Raw genomic sequence first — 17,969 nt, 5'->3', positions numbered from 1 at the left:
GAATATTTTTTCCAGTATTTTATTACATAAAAAGTTGATTGTCCATTGGAAATTTTTCACAAAGTGCAACCACATCTTGTGTAGTATCACTGACAAACTATTGGGTTTTTTTCTGAGAAGGACAGCTGTGTTAAAAATATAACAGTAACTTAGAAAAGTTAGTTATGGCACTAAACATACAAACCAATAAGCTGGGGGGGAGAAAGCCAGCAGACACTTAGTTGTCATGAAAACAGGTGATTTTCCACGTACCTCTGTATAGAACTGAAATAAAAAGGAAATAGTAAGAGCTATAATTACCACCCTACCTGTTGAAATTAGTTCTAAAGGAGGTATCTGAATGCCCTGTATGTAGAACCAAAAAAATATGTTATTGAAAGCCTGATAAGACTCCAATGAAGAATTCATCTTCTGAGGTACTTATAGAATGTTGGTGACCTTAAGTAACTTTTTGAAGACATTTATTTTTATATATAGGTATATTTATGTGCATGATAGCGCTTGGGCTTCTTAAATCATCACTAAATAAAATTTGCTTATGTAACACTGTACCAGGACAAGTACAAGGGTCTCAAAGACTTTGCCAGTTTCAAAAGGCAATCTAAGTTGTTTTGGAGTAATGAACTGTGATACCAGAGAAAGACTGGCTAGTAAAGCAGTTCCTGCTCCACACTGCCATATTATACTTAATAGTGTATTTCAGTTATGTGTTGAGTGTAAAGCATGAAAAAAGGGAGAAGAAAAATGGAAGACAAAAAAACCTACTTGAAGGTAGCATTTTGTATTTTATATCTAAAAGCAACTGCCAAGTCATCATACCTATTAAAAACCTAAAAAAAAAACCCCAAACAAACAAAAACCCAAACAAACCTAAACACTTTGACATTTTAATAAGCTATGGGGCACAAGACGTACCTGCATTTGGCATAGGCAACTTAATGACTCAGAAACAATCAAACAAAAAAACTTGGTCAAGTGCCTGGTTCAATTTTGACAAAGCTTCTTTTAACTACAAAGGGGAAAACCCCAACCTACTGTAAATGTAGATTTATGAATGACTAAAGTATCTATTCTCAAAAGCTAGGCTATAGCTATAGTGCAGTAATTGTTTCTCAAACATTCTCAAACCAAATTTGTCAAAAAAAAAAAAAAATCATGTTTATGTTTCGTAACATGAGAACTACAAAAACTGCATTTTCAGTGGTTTTGATCAAAATCTGAATTGTCATCTCTATACTACAGATTTAAGTTATAAAAAGAAAAAAAATCATTAATATTTCAATTTTAAAGTTTCATCTCACCTCTGTTCCTCTCTTGAGATGAGAAGCAATACTGTTTAAAAATGGTGGTGCAAACCCAGAATATGTGACTAAATCATAAATTAGTTATGAACAAGAAATGGACTGCACATCTCTCCTACCCAAACATCTACTGAGACTTCTCAACTCCGCTACACATCCGGATTAATAGCAGAATATAAAAATTAATACAGTTAATCCTGAAGAAACACATGATTTTAATTTTTCCATTCAAACAGGCACAGACCTATTTAATGAAGTGCAGCTGGAAAGGTTTCTTTAATCCTAAATTCACACAAATATAATTAAAATTAAATAAAATGGGTCACCCGGAACCTTCATCAGCATCATTTAGTCCTTACATACAGAAACCAAAAATGAGTTAGTCTGCCCCTGGAATACCTAACCAAATGCAGAATTATTTAAAAGGTTTACTACTCTGTGAAACAGTAAGTTTAGTGACATCTTTTATTTTAGAACAAACACAGTTTCGTACTTTTGATACTGAAGTATTCCACAAGGTCAACCATTATGGTTCAAGTAGGACCTTTTATCCAAAACACTTGGATTTTAGCACCTTAAATAAAGAGTTAAAGTAACTTCTTACTAGCATCGAATGAAGACAGTTAATACTGTGCTCATCCTCTGGAAAATTATGTGGACCATACTACTAGGTGCATTTAGTCCCTAACAGAGAGTAAGGCAGAAGGCAAACAATTCTAAGCAATGTTTTTGACTGAATACGTTCTGAAACAACATAACCTTCCCAATTATATAAAGTATTTGCTCCCATACATCAAACTTCATAGTATTCAAATCAAGTGGTCATTTACAATCAATCACATCAGTCAGGAATTTGTACCAAAAAAAAAACCAAATCCAAACCCAAATCTGGTTATTAAGCATCAGTAAGTGATATGTCTAACTAAAATTTTAACTCTGTATTGTGACTAGAGCTTTTTCAAATATTTAAACAAACCGTTAAATCAATAAACCAAATTAACTTCCGAGTTAAAGCTATTTCTTTTCACTCGCCATCTGGGTAACAGGGCACACATAACATTTGCTTCCACAGGCACAGTTCTGAATGCCCCAAATTTGGCTTTTCCTTTCACCCCAATACTGCTCATGCAGGTGCTGTAATTCCATTAACTTCTGAAGGGCACAGAATCTCCTTTCTGCATGGATTTGGAGTGCATTAGCCTAGTACCTGCCTAGCTTCTACCATGCTCCTTAGAACTTCCAAGGATTTCTTGGGACAGAACAGATTAAGTTTATTTTAAATAAACAAGCAGTCTAACCAGACATGTCCTAAACCCTGTAGTTTCAGGCATCTTTGGCCACTGTAACACTGTTCTTTGCAACTTTGGGAGTTTTGCACCAGCTGAGTCTGTCAAACTGGCTTCCAAGAGAATCCTTTCGCACTGCACTTGGCTGTCTGACAGCAGCTGCGAATCAATGACCCACCTGCACATCCAAGGTGGATATCTACAGATGAACATCAGCATATTCTGAGACCATAATTCTTCTTTTTCACTTAAATTAAGTTTGATGTTAGACACACAGATTCGTATGTTAATTTTAAACAGCAACAAAAGCATAAAAAAATTACAAACTAAAGTAGTCAATTGCCGGTATGAAGTGTCATCTTTCCCGTAACTAAACAAATGGCCAACAGTAAGGAGTAAACTGGTGAATTTCAACACAAAAATTTAAACCTCAGTAGTCTCTGCTTCCTCCCCTCCACCCCCCAAACCCCAGGACTCATAAGGAGATTCCCTCCAAGGAGCAGCAGAGCAGGGTTCAGTCTGGGTAACGCGTCCGTCATAGCTCCTCTCTCTGTTGGGTCGCTCGGTTGTCCTCTTTAATGCTACTGGATTTCTTCTCAGCATCTTTTTTCTTCTTTGCTTTTTCAGGTTTCGTTTTGTTTTTCCCTTTCTCATTTTCATCTGCTCCTTTGCCAGGATAAACTTGACCTTCCAGAGTGACATCCGCACACCTTTCTTGATTTATCAGGAAGTCTTTGATCTCCCAGGCATAGCCACCATCACGGAGCATAAAGATGGCCCGATTGGAGCCAACAATAAACCTAAAGGAAAGACCCATATCTTTTTCAGTTAACTCTGTGCTTTTCAAATACTACAGCATTTGCTTAATTCAGAGCACCTCCACAACTGAGGCACACATTTAAGAGAAAGATGCTGGTCTTGTTGTTGCCTGGGGATAGGGACAAGAGAACAATCGTCTAGGATGTTTAAGAATGAATTGTATTAGTTTATAAGTTTATAGTTTATTTCTTTATATGAAGAAAACTTAAGAACTAATTTGGGACTATGTAAAATCTACTAATGAGCACTGAATTTGCTTTATACACTTTCTGCAACCCTTCTCAGCCTCAATACAAGAGCGCAACATTCTCCTGTTTCAAAATGATCCCCTCTGTCTGAGAGAAAGGAAAAAAAAAAGTCACATTTTTTAGCCAGGGGAACAAAAGGCCTTTTGTGGTGACAAGTCTTCCAAGTGTGATGTTTTCCACTATGCACATAAAGGCAAACTACAGCAGCTAAAATTGATAAATAGCTGAAAAGTAATGAGAAAAAAAGAATCCAGGCTATATATACACACACCATGTGTAAGCACTGAAAAGATTTGTGCACCACACTAGTGGTTTTGTAGCCTGACTTGAAACAAATTGGAATATAAAGTGATACAGAAACAAATAAATAGTAAGGGATTATGGAGGTGGGGAATGACACAGGATGAACAGTTCAAAAGGTTTTCAGGAAGAAAGAAACAAGAGTTCTGCAAAGGCAGGAACTTTATCCTTGTGTATCACAGTTTACCTTTGCACGTCATAGTTGGCGTTGAAGAGGCCGCCCTGCCACAAGCTGGTGATTTCTTCTGTCTCCTTTTCTGTGGGATTTCCCGACACCGTGACAAACATCATCAAAGTCTTCCCCTTTTTTGTCAGCTTCAGGATGCTTTCAGGCTTGCCTGGATCAATTTTTGAGAAATCTATTGGTGCTGGAGGCCTCTTGTGTTCAGGGAGATCTCCCTCTTCGATGTCATCATCTTTCTGTTTTGAAAAGGACAAGGAGGCTTTAAATTAAGTTGTTCCAACAGGATGTTCTTTTTTTTTTGAAATTTCTTTGCTTAGAAAATAACTTTTTTTTGACAAAATATTTTTTAGTTTAATGATGGAGATTTTGGAACCAAAAGAAACAATGACTTTTTTTTCAGGAACTTCACCAGGAGTGCTCTTTCCATTTATAACCCTCCCCTCAAAATGATACACATTTTTGTATTGACAGGTAGAATTTCATTTTACCATGTACTGAGAAATATTTCAGCCTCAAGGCTAATTCAATACAATTCCACCTAGGAAATTCATAAAATAACACTTTTTTTTTCTTCACAGTTTCACAAAAATGTATTAAGTATATGAGATGAAATAAGAAAGTCACAATAAAAAACCCTTGTATACACATAAACAAAAAATCATTCATCTGCATTTTGCTTTCAGAGGTCAAAACTCACCTCTGGGAATCATGCAATTGCTTGAGAATTTAATTTTCCTTTCTTTGTTTCTTTAAATAAATAAAACCACATGAATTCAGATTTTCAATGTTCATGCCACAGGAAGATTTTATTAAAGGTTTCATGACTTTTCTAATGCACAGATGCAGCTCACAGTCTGACAACATAATCACCAAGAATAAATCACTCTTACAAAAAAGAAAAGAAACCCCTCTTGATGACTTTGCTGAGGCTGACAGGCATTTAAATATTTAGAAAGGCACAATTCAAACTGCTGTCCCTTGAAACAGCTCACAACAGAGGAGTGAATATAGTGACAACCTACATTAAGCCAGAACTTGATTTCTTAGACAGTGTTTGTATCATAGAATTAAAAAGCAAAAAATAGAACAGAAAAACCCATAAGTCTTACACTGGCATCCACCCAAGCACTAGTAAATAAGCAGGAATTAAGGCAGATATTTTAGGTGTTGTCATGACTTCAAATACACATGACTATTAGGAACATGAACTGCAGCAATATCTAAAGATATCCCCTTCAGAGGCCTCAAAGGTCAGGAGCCAAGCTTGATTTTTAGGACTTAGTATGCATTACCCTCACATCTCTGCACAGGCATGTACACAAACCCAACATCATCCTCCTACAACACCATAGCCTTTAAAGGTTAAAGTTTTATACAAGTGACTTATGTTCTTTCCCCACCTCATTTCCATGGAGTTTGTTGTCTTCCTGACAAGCATGTCTAAAGTTTAGGTACCACCGAACAAAAGTTGTAGAAGCCTTAGATTTTATCCTTTCTTTCCTTACTAAATATCTGTTTCAATTTTGCAAGTCTGAAATGCCTTCAAGTAGTTCACATGCCTTTGAAATTTTCATATTAAGTGAACTGGGAGGAAAGGAGAGCCCCAGGAAAGTCCCACTGCTCTCAGTAAGTGGGAACATTACTTATCTTGGAGGAAGCTGGAAAATGCTGAGATTGGTGAAGTACACTAAAAATACAAAATCTTACATGATTGAATGAAAAACGTTCTTCAGAATTAAAAGCAAACTGATCCTTAATTTAGTCTGGTTTGGCTAGTGCAAAGCCAGCTTATTTCACAGTTTTGAAAGAGAAAGGCAGAAAGAAACGTTTCCAAATACTCCTTATGCAATACAGAAACTGACTTCGGATTTAGTGACAACACAACCTACTAACACACACCACCTATTTTTCCCTGAACTATTCAACTAAATGCTTCTAAAGCTGTATTATTACCATTTGATTGGAACTATTATGAGAAGCTGTCAAAAGCTCCCTTAAATGACAATTCTTTTCTTGATCTTGTACCAACTATCATGCTGTTTAGTGTTTATAAAGCTATTTACAAAGTAAAAACCTGGAAGCGTAAGCTTTTCCTTTGAAAAGTCTAGCAGACTCATTCACTTTAACAGTAGCATGAGGTTCCAGAGGGAAAGCATTACAGACACAGTAATAATTACATATGCCTTCCCTTGCTCCTCCCCTCAGCTCTCCATTCTCACACATTTCTCATAAATGCCCTGGATTTTTATATTTAAAAACATTAGCAACATGTCACTAAATTCCTCCACCTATCCAATGACCTTAGCTCAGAGTCAAGCCTGAGAAACCCTGAGCTTATAACAACAATGAACTATTTAAAGCACGTGACCTTTCAGTAACAGAGAGACCTCTGGACCAGATTCTCAGTTCTGTTTCCAGCTCCCCAGGACTCAAGGCTTCTGGAGAGTCCCCTTCCATGAGGGGAATCCCTCAGTGCCTTCCTTCAAGCTCTAGTTGTGCAACTAAGCTGCTGAAGTGCCTCTGCCTCTTCTCCCTGTTCCCTATACTCGTTTTCCACTAGATCACTCTCCTGGATCACCAGGCAGTCATGCACATGGTGCAAGGGGCAGCACGAGAGCCGGCACAGAGAGGTGGCTGCTCCTGCTGGGAAGGCTGCTGGAGACACAGCCTCAGCCTCACCAGGCTCATGGCCAAACCCAGGTATGTTATAGCCACCATCCTCCAGTGGTTTTAAATGAATTGCCTGAGAAATAAAAAATATAAGAAGTCATCTCACTCTACTGAATTGATTCTGTACAGTTCCATGCCCTGTGCCCCTCACTCCCGAGCATAATTCCTGCTCTTATCCAAATTCACAATGGCCCCTTTGTTTCTCATCCTACTCCATCAAGTGCACTCATGCCCTTTTTTCTCCTCTGTCCTCCAGCCACCACCCCCTCAAGTCTTTCATGGTCCCTGTGCATCCTGACTCCCACCAGGCAAAATGCCATGCAGCTGACCATCCCAGAGACCAAACAGCCCTTAATTGTTGAGCCCTGCCTCAGTAATAACTCTGTTCTTTTGGGGCTCTGCTCTCTGTGTCTCTCCTCAGAGGCAACACCAGCCTGAGCAGCAACTCCACAGCCACTCTGCCACATCTGCACACAACGTGGCCACAAGCATTTGTGCTGCACATGGTGGCCTGGATCAGAGACCTGCTCCAGCTGAAGAGGAAAAACCCTCAACAGCCTCCTGACCTGTGTGCCACAGGGCACAAACAAAACTACAATCAGTCTCACACCAGCATTAACCTGAGCCTCCCTTTCATCCAGGCATCTGGCTCAAACTCAGAGATGCTCATCTTGTAAGACTGTTTCCTACAATGCCAAATTTGGTTGAAGTTGGGCAATATTATCATTTAAGCCCTGATTTTTTAGCAGCTAGGACTACTGGGTCCTTGGCTGATCCCAGTAACAGAAAGGCAAACTTTGAGGTTTTTTTCTGATTTTATTTCAAATTTTAACTCAATTTTCTAAGAACCTCCCTTCCTAAAGGCAGATGCACAGTAACAGTCCATGGGATGAACAAGTCCCCAGCCTTCAAACCAGGACCAAGGCAAGCATCCTTACTTCTCACGGAAGTTACTTCAACTGCATTTCACATTCAAAACCTACTTCTCCACCTTGACTTACAGCTGTAACTGGTGTTATTGGAAACAGAAGTTTTCACTCCATTATTTCCTTCAGTTTTTGTGCAACATATTCCATGAAAAAACCTCACGGGAAAGAGAAAATGACAGTGATGAGTGCTCTGGCATTTAACAGAAGATGATGGAAGACAAAATAGTGAAAGGAACTGAACAGTAGCATGACAACCACATGGAGAAGAGAGTGATGGGAAACCAAGGAAAGTTAAGGCAGTGGGATGATGGGGGTGAAGGAGGACGAAGAGAGCTGGAATGAGAAGCCTTTACTGCGAGGAGCGATAAGAAAACCAACAAAACCAATACCACTACATATCCATTCACGTAAACGTGAAATGAATATTCCTCCTGGTATGACCCCCTCGGTCGCAAAATGAATAATCCTCAATACTCTAAAAACCCCTGATTTTTAAGATGCCCAGGCTGCTGGCGTGCACCGATGGCCGGGAAGCGGGACAGGGCGGCAGGGCAGGCTGAGGGCAGCTCCGCCAGCAGACGCGTCTGTGGCCCTCGCCCGGACTTTGCAACCCCCCCACAAGGACCCAGAGGCTCGGAAGGAACAAACCGCCACCTGCCACCCTGCACCGGGCTCGGGGATCCCGCCCTCCCGGTCACCACCAGGCCCGGGGCCGCCAACCCCTGCGGGCCCGGCAGCGAGGCCGCTCCAGCGTGGGGCCGGCCCCGCTCCTCGGCAGCCGCGGGGCTCCCTCCGCGTGGTCCCGCCGCCGGTCCCGGCCCCTCCCGCACCTCCCACTGCTCCAGCAGCCGGGCCATGTCCGCGTCGTTGTAGTCCCGAATGTCCTTCTTCTTGGGCGGCCCCGCCCGCCGCTTCCCCTCGGGCCCTCCGGCCGCGGCCGCCGCGCTCGCACACAGCGCCAGGGCCAGCAGCGCCCAGCCCGCGGCCGCCGCCATCTTCTGCCGCTGTCGGGAAGGCGGCCCCGGCCGCCTTATGGGCGGGGGCAGCGCGGCCGGGCCGGGAGGAGGAGCGGGGAAGGCGGTGGAGCGGGGCGGGCACGGCCGGGACTGGGGCAGGGGCTCGGGACAGGAGGAGGCAGCGGCTGCCCCGCAGCGAGGGCGGCTCTTCGGTGCTGAGGGGGACAGCGGACCCCCCCCCGCCTGCCCCGGGTGCCGCTGTCCCGGCACAAAGCGCCGCTCCCCGCGGTGCCGCCCCCGGGCGCGGCCCTGCAGGGAGCGAACGCTGGGCATTGTCGGGGTTTAAAATGAGTAAATAAATGATGGCCCAGCTCCTGGGATCTAAGCTTGTGATTGTTTCTTGTTGCCTTCTTTTTTTTTTTTTTTTTTAGAGCAGGACGAAAAGTATCGTCTTGGCTAATCGATGTGATAGGAACCGAGCCCATCGCATGAGTCCTCTGATTTTGACTCGTGTCTCATCTATACTAGGTTTAGAAAATTATTAAATTTAAAGCTGTTTTACAACTTCAGAACATCTGACCACCACCACAAAAAAATGGGTTTTTCTTTGTACAGACTATTTTTCCATTATCTCAACCAAATTATACGGATGGATGTCCACATAGCCTTGTTTCAATTTCAATCTACTTTTTTTTTCCCCACATGGGAGCTGTTTTAATTACAAATAGCACCATCTTCTCTTCAGGCTTTCACCTTGGACTCCAAGAAGTTTAAACTTGGGAATTCAAGGAACCACCCCTGTTACTGCTACTGGTACAGTTACTGACTACAATTAATATACTCAGGCTGATTAAGTGAACAGACTGCTCTTCCATTCCATCATCCAAGGTGGATCAGGTTCAGAGCAGAGGAACTAATTCTACTGAGCGAACAGTTCAACCTCAATTCTGTTACTGTATATAGTCCTGTAATCATAGAACGGTTTGGGCTGGAAGGGGCTTTGGAGATCATTTAGTTTCAACCCCAGATCATATAGTTTCAACCCTACAATGAACCAGGAGCCCACTGCCCTTATGGGCACAATATGCAAATACAAAATAAAAGCAGTCAGTAGGCAGGGGTGTGAGTTTGAGGAGGCTTTTCAAAGCCTGGACTAACTGTTGAAGTGATCAGATACTGAAGGGCCACACGGCTTGTGAATGCCAGGGAGACAGGGCCCATGAAGCAGCACCTTGCCAAAAGCACACATAGCATGAGAAACAGCACAGGAGGATGTGGAATCCAAGATTTCAGCACCCCCATAAACAACCAGCCTGGTCTGCAGCCTCCACGCGTTTTATAACATTTCAGACACACTGCCAGTGCCCGAGGAACAGGAAGCAGTTAGCCCAGAGGTATTCGTGGAGCTTGTTAAATGTACAGTCCATGAAACAGGGCTTAGACAAGGACCTCTCACAGAGCTGTCCAATACCTAAGGAACTAATGAGCACATTTGCTCAGTGATTTCTCATTAAATATAATGAATATCAGGTATACTATATCAGATTGCCTTGATTAATGAGGTTTTACTAAAATATGTTTCTGCTAACTTTTGTTATTACTGGATCATGTGTACATTCACTGGAAAAAAATAAAGACTAAAGATTCAATCTTGGAATGCTGGACTTACCACATAAAATACTTTCAGTGCACTTCTGCTAGGAAATACTTTCTCCAATTCTGTTTTTCTTATTAGAACAAACCAACCCAACTTACTTTCTTTAATATCTGAAACTACATTCAGATATGGACCTCAAAAGTAATCTACTTTGCTTTGGTAGGCGAACAAGTTGTTAGGAATATCCAGCACTGCACCGAACGACACTATACATTTCCTTGTTGTGCACATAAAAGCTTTAGTTTGAAAGGGAAATATTTTCCGTGCTTGACTCTGACCTTGCAACTCTCTCTGTTCAGCCAAAATTCTGTGTCCAGGAAGACAGAACCCACAAAGTCTGCCCGTTGTGGGTTCAGCTGCAGGACAAACACCTGTTCAGCCTCTGTTCTCTGCTGTTCCTCTTTCCCATGCAGGAAACAAAAGCCATGGAACATGTTATCACTGACAGGAGAAAATTAAATTGCATTTTCTTTTTATTGAAGCACATTGTGTTTTGATCAGAGCATCTACAGAATCATACAAATATGCTTTTTATAGCTTAAGCGTTTTCATATCCCTTAACAGTTTTTATGGTCCTAGCAGCTAACACTATTATGATTGCAATACAGAACATATCCAATAATAGATGGCTACTTTCATTGTAGATTGCAAAAGTAATGCATATAATGCTTTATCTTGTAGCTTAAAGTCCCATCTAGTCAAGCCAGGGAAGGTCTCAAGCTGTGACTCATTTTTGCTTCTGCAACACGCACATTTTATTAGTAGTATCTTCAATTATAAAGTTACACCTTACCAGAAAGGCAAATCTACCTCCCCCTCTTGATGTAAACTGTTTTCATTATTGAATAGGGTTGGGTCAAGCTGTAATATGAGAGGATTCAGGATGTTCTAAGTTTCTGTTAATGAAGGATTCTCTTTCTCTTTTTCCTTTTTGGAACTGTATTTGTGCAAATTTCCCGTACCATTTTTTCTTATGAGCTGGGAGAAGAATGTGCATATATTTTTAGCTGCCAAAAGCTCTCTCAAGTCTTTGCTGGTGGTACGATTTTCCATTTTAAAGTGTATTCCTATTTGTCACATTTTACTTTTCTTTGCAAATACAGTACAGTAGGGTCTTAAAAGCTTGTTCCTTGACATTCCTTGGAATGAAACCTTAGAAAGAAAAAAAACTTGACTTCATCAAGGAAAGGGCAGTGCCTTCTTGGAAGGACATATATAGACAATTAAGACATTAAACCTACAAGATGAGAAGATCAGACCTAAGCATGCCGAAGGGAGAATGAACATGCAAGGGCTGCCTGCTATGAGCACATGCTGTGTCTGGAAGAATTAATTCATTTTAAGAACTCTACTGATACAAAAGGATGTTTAATAGTGCCCAGATGAATTAGGTGTTGTGCAAGGCAGCCTTTTAGTGATTATTTCGGAAAACTAAAATGATTGAGGTCTGGTGTGCAGCTGTGCTCTTCACAGCCTGACCAACACTACAACTGCTTTTGCACCTACAAAGAGAAGGACCATGACAATACTGTGCTAAACAATACTTGCTGAGTAACAGACCCCAGAAAACTTCAAGCAAGTTCTGAGATGACCCAGCACTCAGCATATTCTTCCCTGCTTAAAAGCACTGTCATACATTTTACAGAGTGTCAGGATATTATGAGTTATTTTCAGTAAAACATTCAAAATCAGTGTTTTCGTAGGTCAAATTACCTCGAGTGCCCTAAACATTCCCCTGCAGAGAGAATCTAATGCCCAAGCTCTCATACACAGACAGTGCATGTGTTAATGCAGCCCTCTGAATTTACTCACAGGCAGAGTAAAACTTGAAGAAGCAGATCTGAACATGTTATCTTTAAAACCAACAAGAATATGGCTGAATCTAAAGAAAAAAAGGAAAATTTAATACTGTTACTAGCAGCATACCAAGCAGAATATGCTGTCATCTAGAGCATGAACCTTTGAATGATTCAGAATAATTTCAGCCCTCAATTTAACTTCATGCATAAAACAAGCACACACACTTGCCATCTATTAAGAGAATGTGAATTTTTGTTCTAGAGCTACTCAGACCTTGAATTCCTGGGTCCAATTTGAAAAATTAAGTCTTTAATTCAAAATTTTCCCAAATTAGGTGTTAATGGTTATGACTTGAAATTCAGATTCTGAATTCAGTTTTTACCATAAAATAAGTCTTTACCCTGAATTGGTGTTATCCTGTGCATGCACATTTTATAAATTAAAATATATTGACTGGATGGAGATGTTCAACAAATGACATGACAGCTTCGTATCAATACCTATCTGATGAGGTTTGGGGAGTGAGCATGACCCCTGACTGTCTAGTCATCTGCAATAAAGCTATACACTGTGATCCTTAAATTCAAAAACACCACAGAATGTTCCTGTTAGTACTCATCTTACTGCAAGAATTGCTACAGATCTGTGCTGGTTAAAACTATGTACCAGTTACACAATTTAAAGTTACCCAATTAAGAAAAGAATTACATTAAATCAATGTCAAAGAAGCTTTGCACAGTTCCCACAGGAATTCCATTTATAGTCTAATTTTCGCAATCTAAATGAAATTAATTTTGTAGTCCCAATTTAATTTTAGGTTTACAGGTCAGTTTTGGCACCTACATCTAATGTAAGTAATACATTACATGAACTTCTGATGAATTAGAGGTGCTAGGCTTAAACTGTTAATGATCAACAGCTCTCCTCACTGAACAATCAGGCACAATGAGAGCAGTGTAGGATCAGAGACTTCTGTAAAAACATCTATTAAATTTCTCTCATGATACATAGTCAAGAAGGACAGGAAGGGGAGAAACCAAACCCTTCTGTAGTGTCTTACAGCTGGAGGACAGAACATACCACCAAAAGTGCAATTCAGGAAGGGTGGGCCCTTACACATTTTGTTCAAAATACTGCATTCTCTTTTGATCTCAAAAAACCCAGACCTAAGAGTCTGAAGGGAGAGCCTTGGATTCTTGTCTATACTGGACCACTGGAATGAGCAGCTTTTACCACTCTTCCATTAAGTGCTTCTGAGTTTCAAAGCAATTGACCTACAAACCTGCACCTGGCCCTTCTCACCTGCTCCGGGGAGGGAGAATGGACACAAGGAGCTCCTTCACACGTAATGCTCTCCCAGGCACCAGCCTCACAACAGGAGGATATCCAGATGTGCAGATGGTAGATAAGAACATGAAGCAGAAAGCCATTACTGGCTGTATCCACATAAAATACGGCACAGGCACAAGAGGAGTTTTGTAGTTGCATTTTCCTTTTCATAAAAATGTGTCTCTTTTCCATGTCAATGTATTAAATATCCATGGTAACAGCAGGGGACAAGCAATCGATTATATACGGCAAGTGGTGAAAACAACAGAGCAATAAATGGTGAAGAAAAGGACAACAAAACAAAAACCTCTTTCGCTGTATTATCTTTCAGCTGAGAAGCAGGAGCCAACCAGTATTCTGACACAACTGGGATATTTACATTACTGGTGTCTATGTAATGAACTTGTTCTTACCTTTGATGCTGTGTTTTTGACTATGTTGTATTAAAAAAAACAAACACAAAGTGCCACATCACAACACCAAGGTTAAACCTGTATGCAAAAGCCCACCCATTTTTCTAAAAGCCATTTATTTATAGACAACAGAAGAAGAAACAAAACTTGTGGCTGTTTGCACTTTGCTGTTCCAAGTGCCCAGTTAAATGTTCCTCCAGATCTCCAGCTGTCTTTTTTTGCTACACATAGACCAAATTCTTGGGTTGCATCCCCAGTGTATCAACCATGGCTACCTCTGTAGACTTGAGACAGACCCAAACCTCACAGTTTTAGTCTCTCATGAAGTACTGGCTCTAAGTACTGACCACAAAACACTTACTTAGCACCAAAACATTTAAGACAAAATAGATCCTACGAACAATAATCCAGTTAACACACTCGCCTTTCCTTCTGTATGACTTACCTTTCCATTGCTGCAGGAAGGAAGGCCCAGCTTCTTCCAGCCTCTTCTGCAAAGTCTGACTCTGTGTTAAATTATTTCTTCCATCTGTCTCTGCCAACTATCCTCCTTTGATTTTTAGCGCAGCCAGACAAACCAGCTGCATCCCTCAGAACTGGAGCTATCATTCCTGTAATTACCACCTCATGGGTTTAGTCACATATAGCTGACACAGGGGAACCACTGAATTGCCTTTTATTCCTTCATCAGCTAGCTCCCTATTAAGTTAGATCAATACATCCATAGAGGAAAGTAATATAAAGTAGCATAACCCACTGTATAGTAACTTCCTCTCACCAACCTGGCCACATACAGTGTTCATAAAATTATTACAACCTGGTATTCTTCAGCTATTACTCAACAGTGGCTACACTGGAAAAAATCAATTCTTCCTTCACAAAAAAATATTTTACTAAGCAATAAAAGGGTCAAGTCATGTCAGATGATTCAGGAAAGAAGACTTCAGCCTCCAGTTTCTGTTGTACTAAGCACAATGCAAAATAAAGATCAATGTGACAAAAGAAGAGCTCATACAAGTAAGCCAATCTTCTGTACACTACTAAGCCACATTAAAAAGCCTTTTAATCCCTTGTATCTGAAAATGCCTGCTGGTTTGAACCCCAGAGAGTTATTTCATTTAGACTCTGTCACTGAAATCTTTTTAAAGCCAAGCATGGCCACCTGATTTTCATGTCTTCCAGGTCTTTCTACCAATTCAGTGAGCTGCCCAAGTCCTGTGGCTCACCTCTGCACCCAGCAGCCATGAAATAAATGGGTATGCGCACATTCTCCTTGAAAGAGATATGCAGAACACTTATGAAGGAAATACCCACCCCAAACATGACTGAGTAAAAGTTTCCTCCTAAATCACACAGATACATGTACTGGCACTTTAAAGCATGTAACTAGCTGATCCTCAATGCTGCTCAGATTACCAGCCCAAGAGAATCTGCCTCCAAGACTGTCTTTTGGAATAAGACTTTGTGTTCATGGTAAACCCAGACTATGAGTGATTTTGTACCCAGCCAGGCTGCAGTCTGTAGGAAGGATCTAACAGGCAGCTGCTCCAGGAAACGCCACTTCCATGGTAAAAATGACCAAATAAGGTGGTATTTCTACATTATTTTTTTCAAACAGCAAAGGTCAGGTTACTCATGTAGAAGAGCTGAACACCCAGATCTACTATGGGAGGAGAATGGCATTTGGCAAGAGTGCCTTGTAGGCTGTCCACATGCAACACAGGACAATAATTACCTGTTTTCCCCCTTCCTAATACTGAGGCTGATAAGCACTGGATCAGTCTTGTGGATGGATTAAAGGAGCTCTAAGAATATTTGCTTCATATTATAGCAGTTACTAAGAGCTCTGGTGGCCCTGTCAGCTGATAGGAATGGCCATGGCTAAGGCCCAGCTGTGTTCCTGTGGAAGAAGGCTGGTGGAGGAGCCAAGCAGGACCTGTCCAAACCAAGGATCTCTCCGCTTTGTCCTTGGGGAATGGTACAAATCACACATATCATCATGGCAGGCAGCAGCATCTAAAAATGGAAAAGATTATTAGGTCATGTAACACCTCTTCTAGCCAGGGGTGAGACCTACGTTCTCTAAAATGAAGTCTTTCAAACCCTAATTAAATGTAGTCAATCCTCATTAAAGATAAACTAGGTTAATATTTATGAGAAGCATTCCTTGTGCTGTATACTATCTCACCTCACTTAAGGACATATCTGGAATCTTTTTGAAATAGTTTAGCTGGATTCTTCAGCCCATTGATTTTTATTTTTCAGAGTATTCTGAAATCATTCCTATTTATACTTTTGAAAACAAGTTACTGGCAGTAAGCCAAAATTGTTTAGGCCCAAATCATGACCTTCCTTTCAACTGCTATAATCTGACTCAAGTAAACAAAATTTCCCTCACACTGTTTTTGTGAGGAGGGATGGGTGGAGAACTGCCCTATTTTCGACACACCCATAGACCAGTATCTGCCCCTTTCCTCAAGCCTGGCTGTATGGCAAGGCCTTCCCTCACCCCCCAAATGTGTATATCCTGTTAACCCTCCACTTTGACATCTGTGTTCATCCTGCTCACGGCCCACTCTACGAGTAGGCAGCCAAGGGTTCCCCTAGTTAATGACTGAAAATATACACAAATAAAATTACCTGAAGCTCTTTAAATGTATAAATGCATGGAATCCATTAGGTTGGCTGGGTTTGTGCCACAACATCGCTGGATCTGGCCTGCAACTGCAAGCAGGGAGTTTGGTCCAATTTCCACTTATTTCAAGGTCACTTATACCCTTGCAGTAGTATGACTGTAGCAGGATGTTAACTGTGAATCGGGGCAAATGTATTTCGGGATTTCTGTAGGCTGCTAAATGCATTCTAAATGCCTAGAATTAGAAGCCTGACTTAAAAAGGGAATTCTGATTGAAAGGAGAAAAATAATATTATTATTTAGCTGCAGCTTAAGCTGCAGCTAAACATGTAGCAAACATAAGATGTGACTTCAGTGTGGACTTTAATTTGGTGTTGATTTGATGGGGTTCAGGATTATGTTGATGGAGATACTTACTGCATAACAGGACAGAATCTGATGCGTGGGACATAAATGTTCTTATCATCATCATTTACCAAACTATACATTCCCTTTGGAAGCATCCCAGGCAGCATTAAACCCATCTTCTTGTAACTTGTTCCAGCCCAATTAGTAATTTTAATTTTATTACTGTTTAATGGCATTTACATGAATGCCTCAGATTTACTGTGTGTTAACATCTTTGACAAGAACCATCTAATAAAGTTCTTGATGTGCTGCAGAATGGAAACAGGCCAGAGAAAGTCTTTCTGTACACAGCAGTGTCAGTAGGTTTACATTTTCTCTGCTGAAGTCTAACAAACAGTAACCAGTGTTCGAAAACGATGACAGAGACACGAGAGGAACGAACCAAATTCATCTTCATTGGTTTAAAAACTGGGTCAAGGCCAGTGCTGAGGGCACTATTTCTGTGTAAATAAAGATGCAGCAACACCCCATCCCGTGTGTACAGCACTCACGACAGCCAGCTGGGCACCTGGGGCAGCCGGAGCCCCGCGGGGTGCGGCGCGGCGGGCCCGCGGTGACACGGGCTCTGACCCGCCCAGGCTGACACACGCAGCGGCTTCTTCTACCTGGGCCGGGACATCCCGACACGGGACAGGGACGGGAGCTCCGACCGGAACGCCGCACTTACCTGGCGGGCTGCCCGGGGCAGGGGCCGGGCGGGGAGCGGCACCCGGGGCGTCTCAGCCCCGGCGGCTGGAGCGGGGGCGGCTCCTCCGTTCCCCCGCGGCATCTCCTCCGAGTCCGACATCCGAGCGCAGGACGCGCCGCCGCCCACCCGGCAGGCGCTCTCCGGCTGCCTCTCGCATTTCTCCCACCGGCCTCTCCCTCCAGCACCCCCGGTTGTTTATGTGCTCAGCGAGCCCCCGCAATGCCCCGCTCGGCGGGGCCGGGGCAGCGCCCGCGGCGGGCGGGCGGGCGGTGCCGGCGCTGCTGCCCCCTCCGCCTGGGAGGAGCGAGCGGCGGCGGGCGCGGAGCGGCGACGGGGGGAGGGCAGG

The 17,969-nt window shown here is 42.0% G+C and overlaps 1 protein-coding gene across 2 annotated transcripts; it reads right to left on the bottom strand.

Annotated features, from left to right (window-relative positions):
* Positions 1–1,496: 1,496 nt before the first annotated feature.
* MESD (mesoderm development LRP chaperone) lies at positions 1,497–17,874 on the bottom strand. Of its 2 annotated transcripts, none has more exons than XM_051796964.1 (3): positions 17,603–17,874; positions 4,142–4,374; positions 1,497–3,387 (listed from the first exon to the last, which is right to left on the bottom strand). In XM_051796964.1, the coding sequence occupies exons 1-3, from the start codon at positions 17,720–17,722 to the stop codon at positions 3,123–3,125; spliced, it is 618 nt and encodes a 205-aa protein (XP_051652924.1). In that variant the 5' UTR covers positions 17,723–17,874; the 3' UTR covers positions 1,497–3,122. The 2 variants fall into 2 exon arrangements, with proteins under 2 accessions (XP_051652924.1, XP_051652923.1); XM_051796963.1 differs by lacking the exon at positions 17,603–17,874 and adding an exon at positions 8,568–8,759.
* Between the last annotated feature and the right edge of the window lie 95 nt (positions 17,875–17,969).

Source organism: Manacus candei, unplaced genomic scaffold (assembly GCF_025592945.1).
Source record: "Manacus candei isolate 608988 ecotype Guabito, Panama unplaced genomic scaffold, ASM2559294v1 h1tg000046l, whole genome shotgun sequence".
Taxonomy (NCBI): Eukaryota; Metazoa; Chordata; class Aves; order Passeriformes; family Pipridae; genus Manacus; species Manacus candei.
The sequence above is the reverse complement of the archived record's forward strand: the minus strand, read 5'-3'. Positions and strand labels throughout refer to the sequence as shown.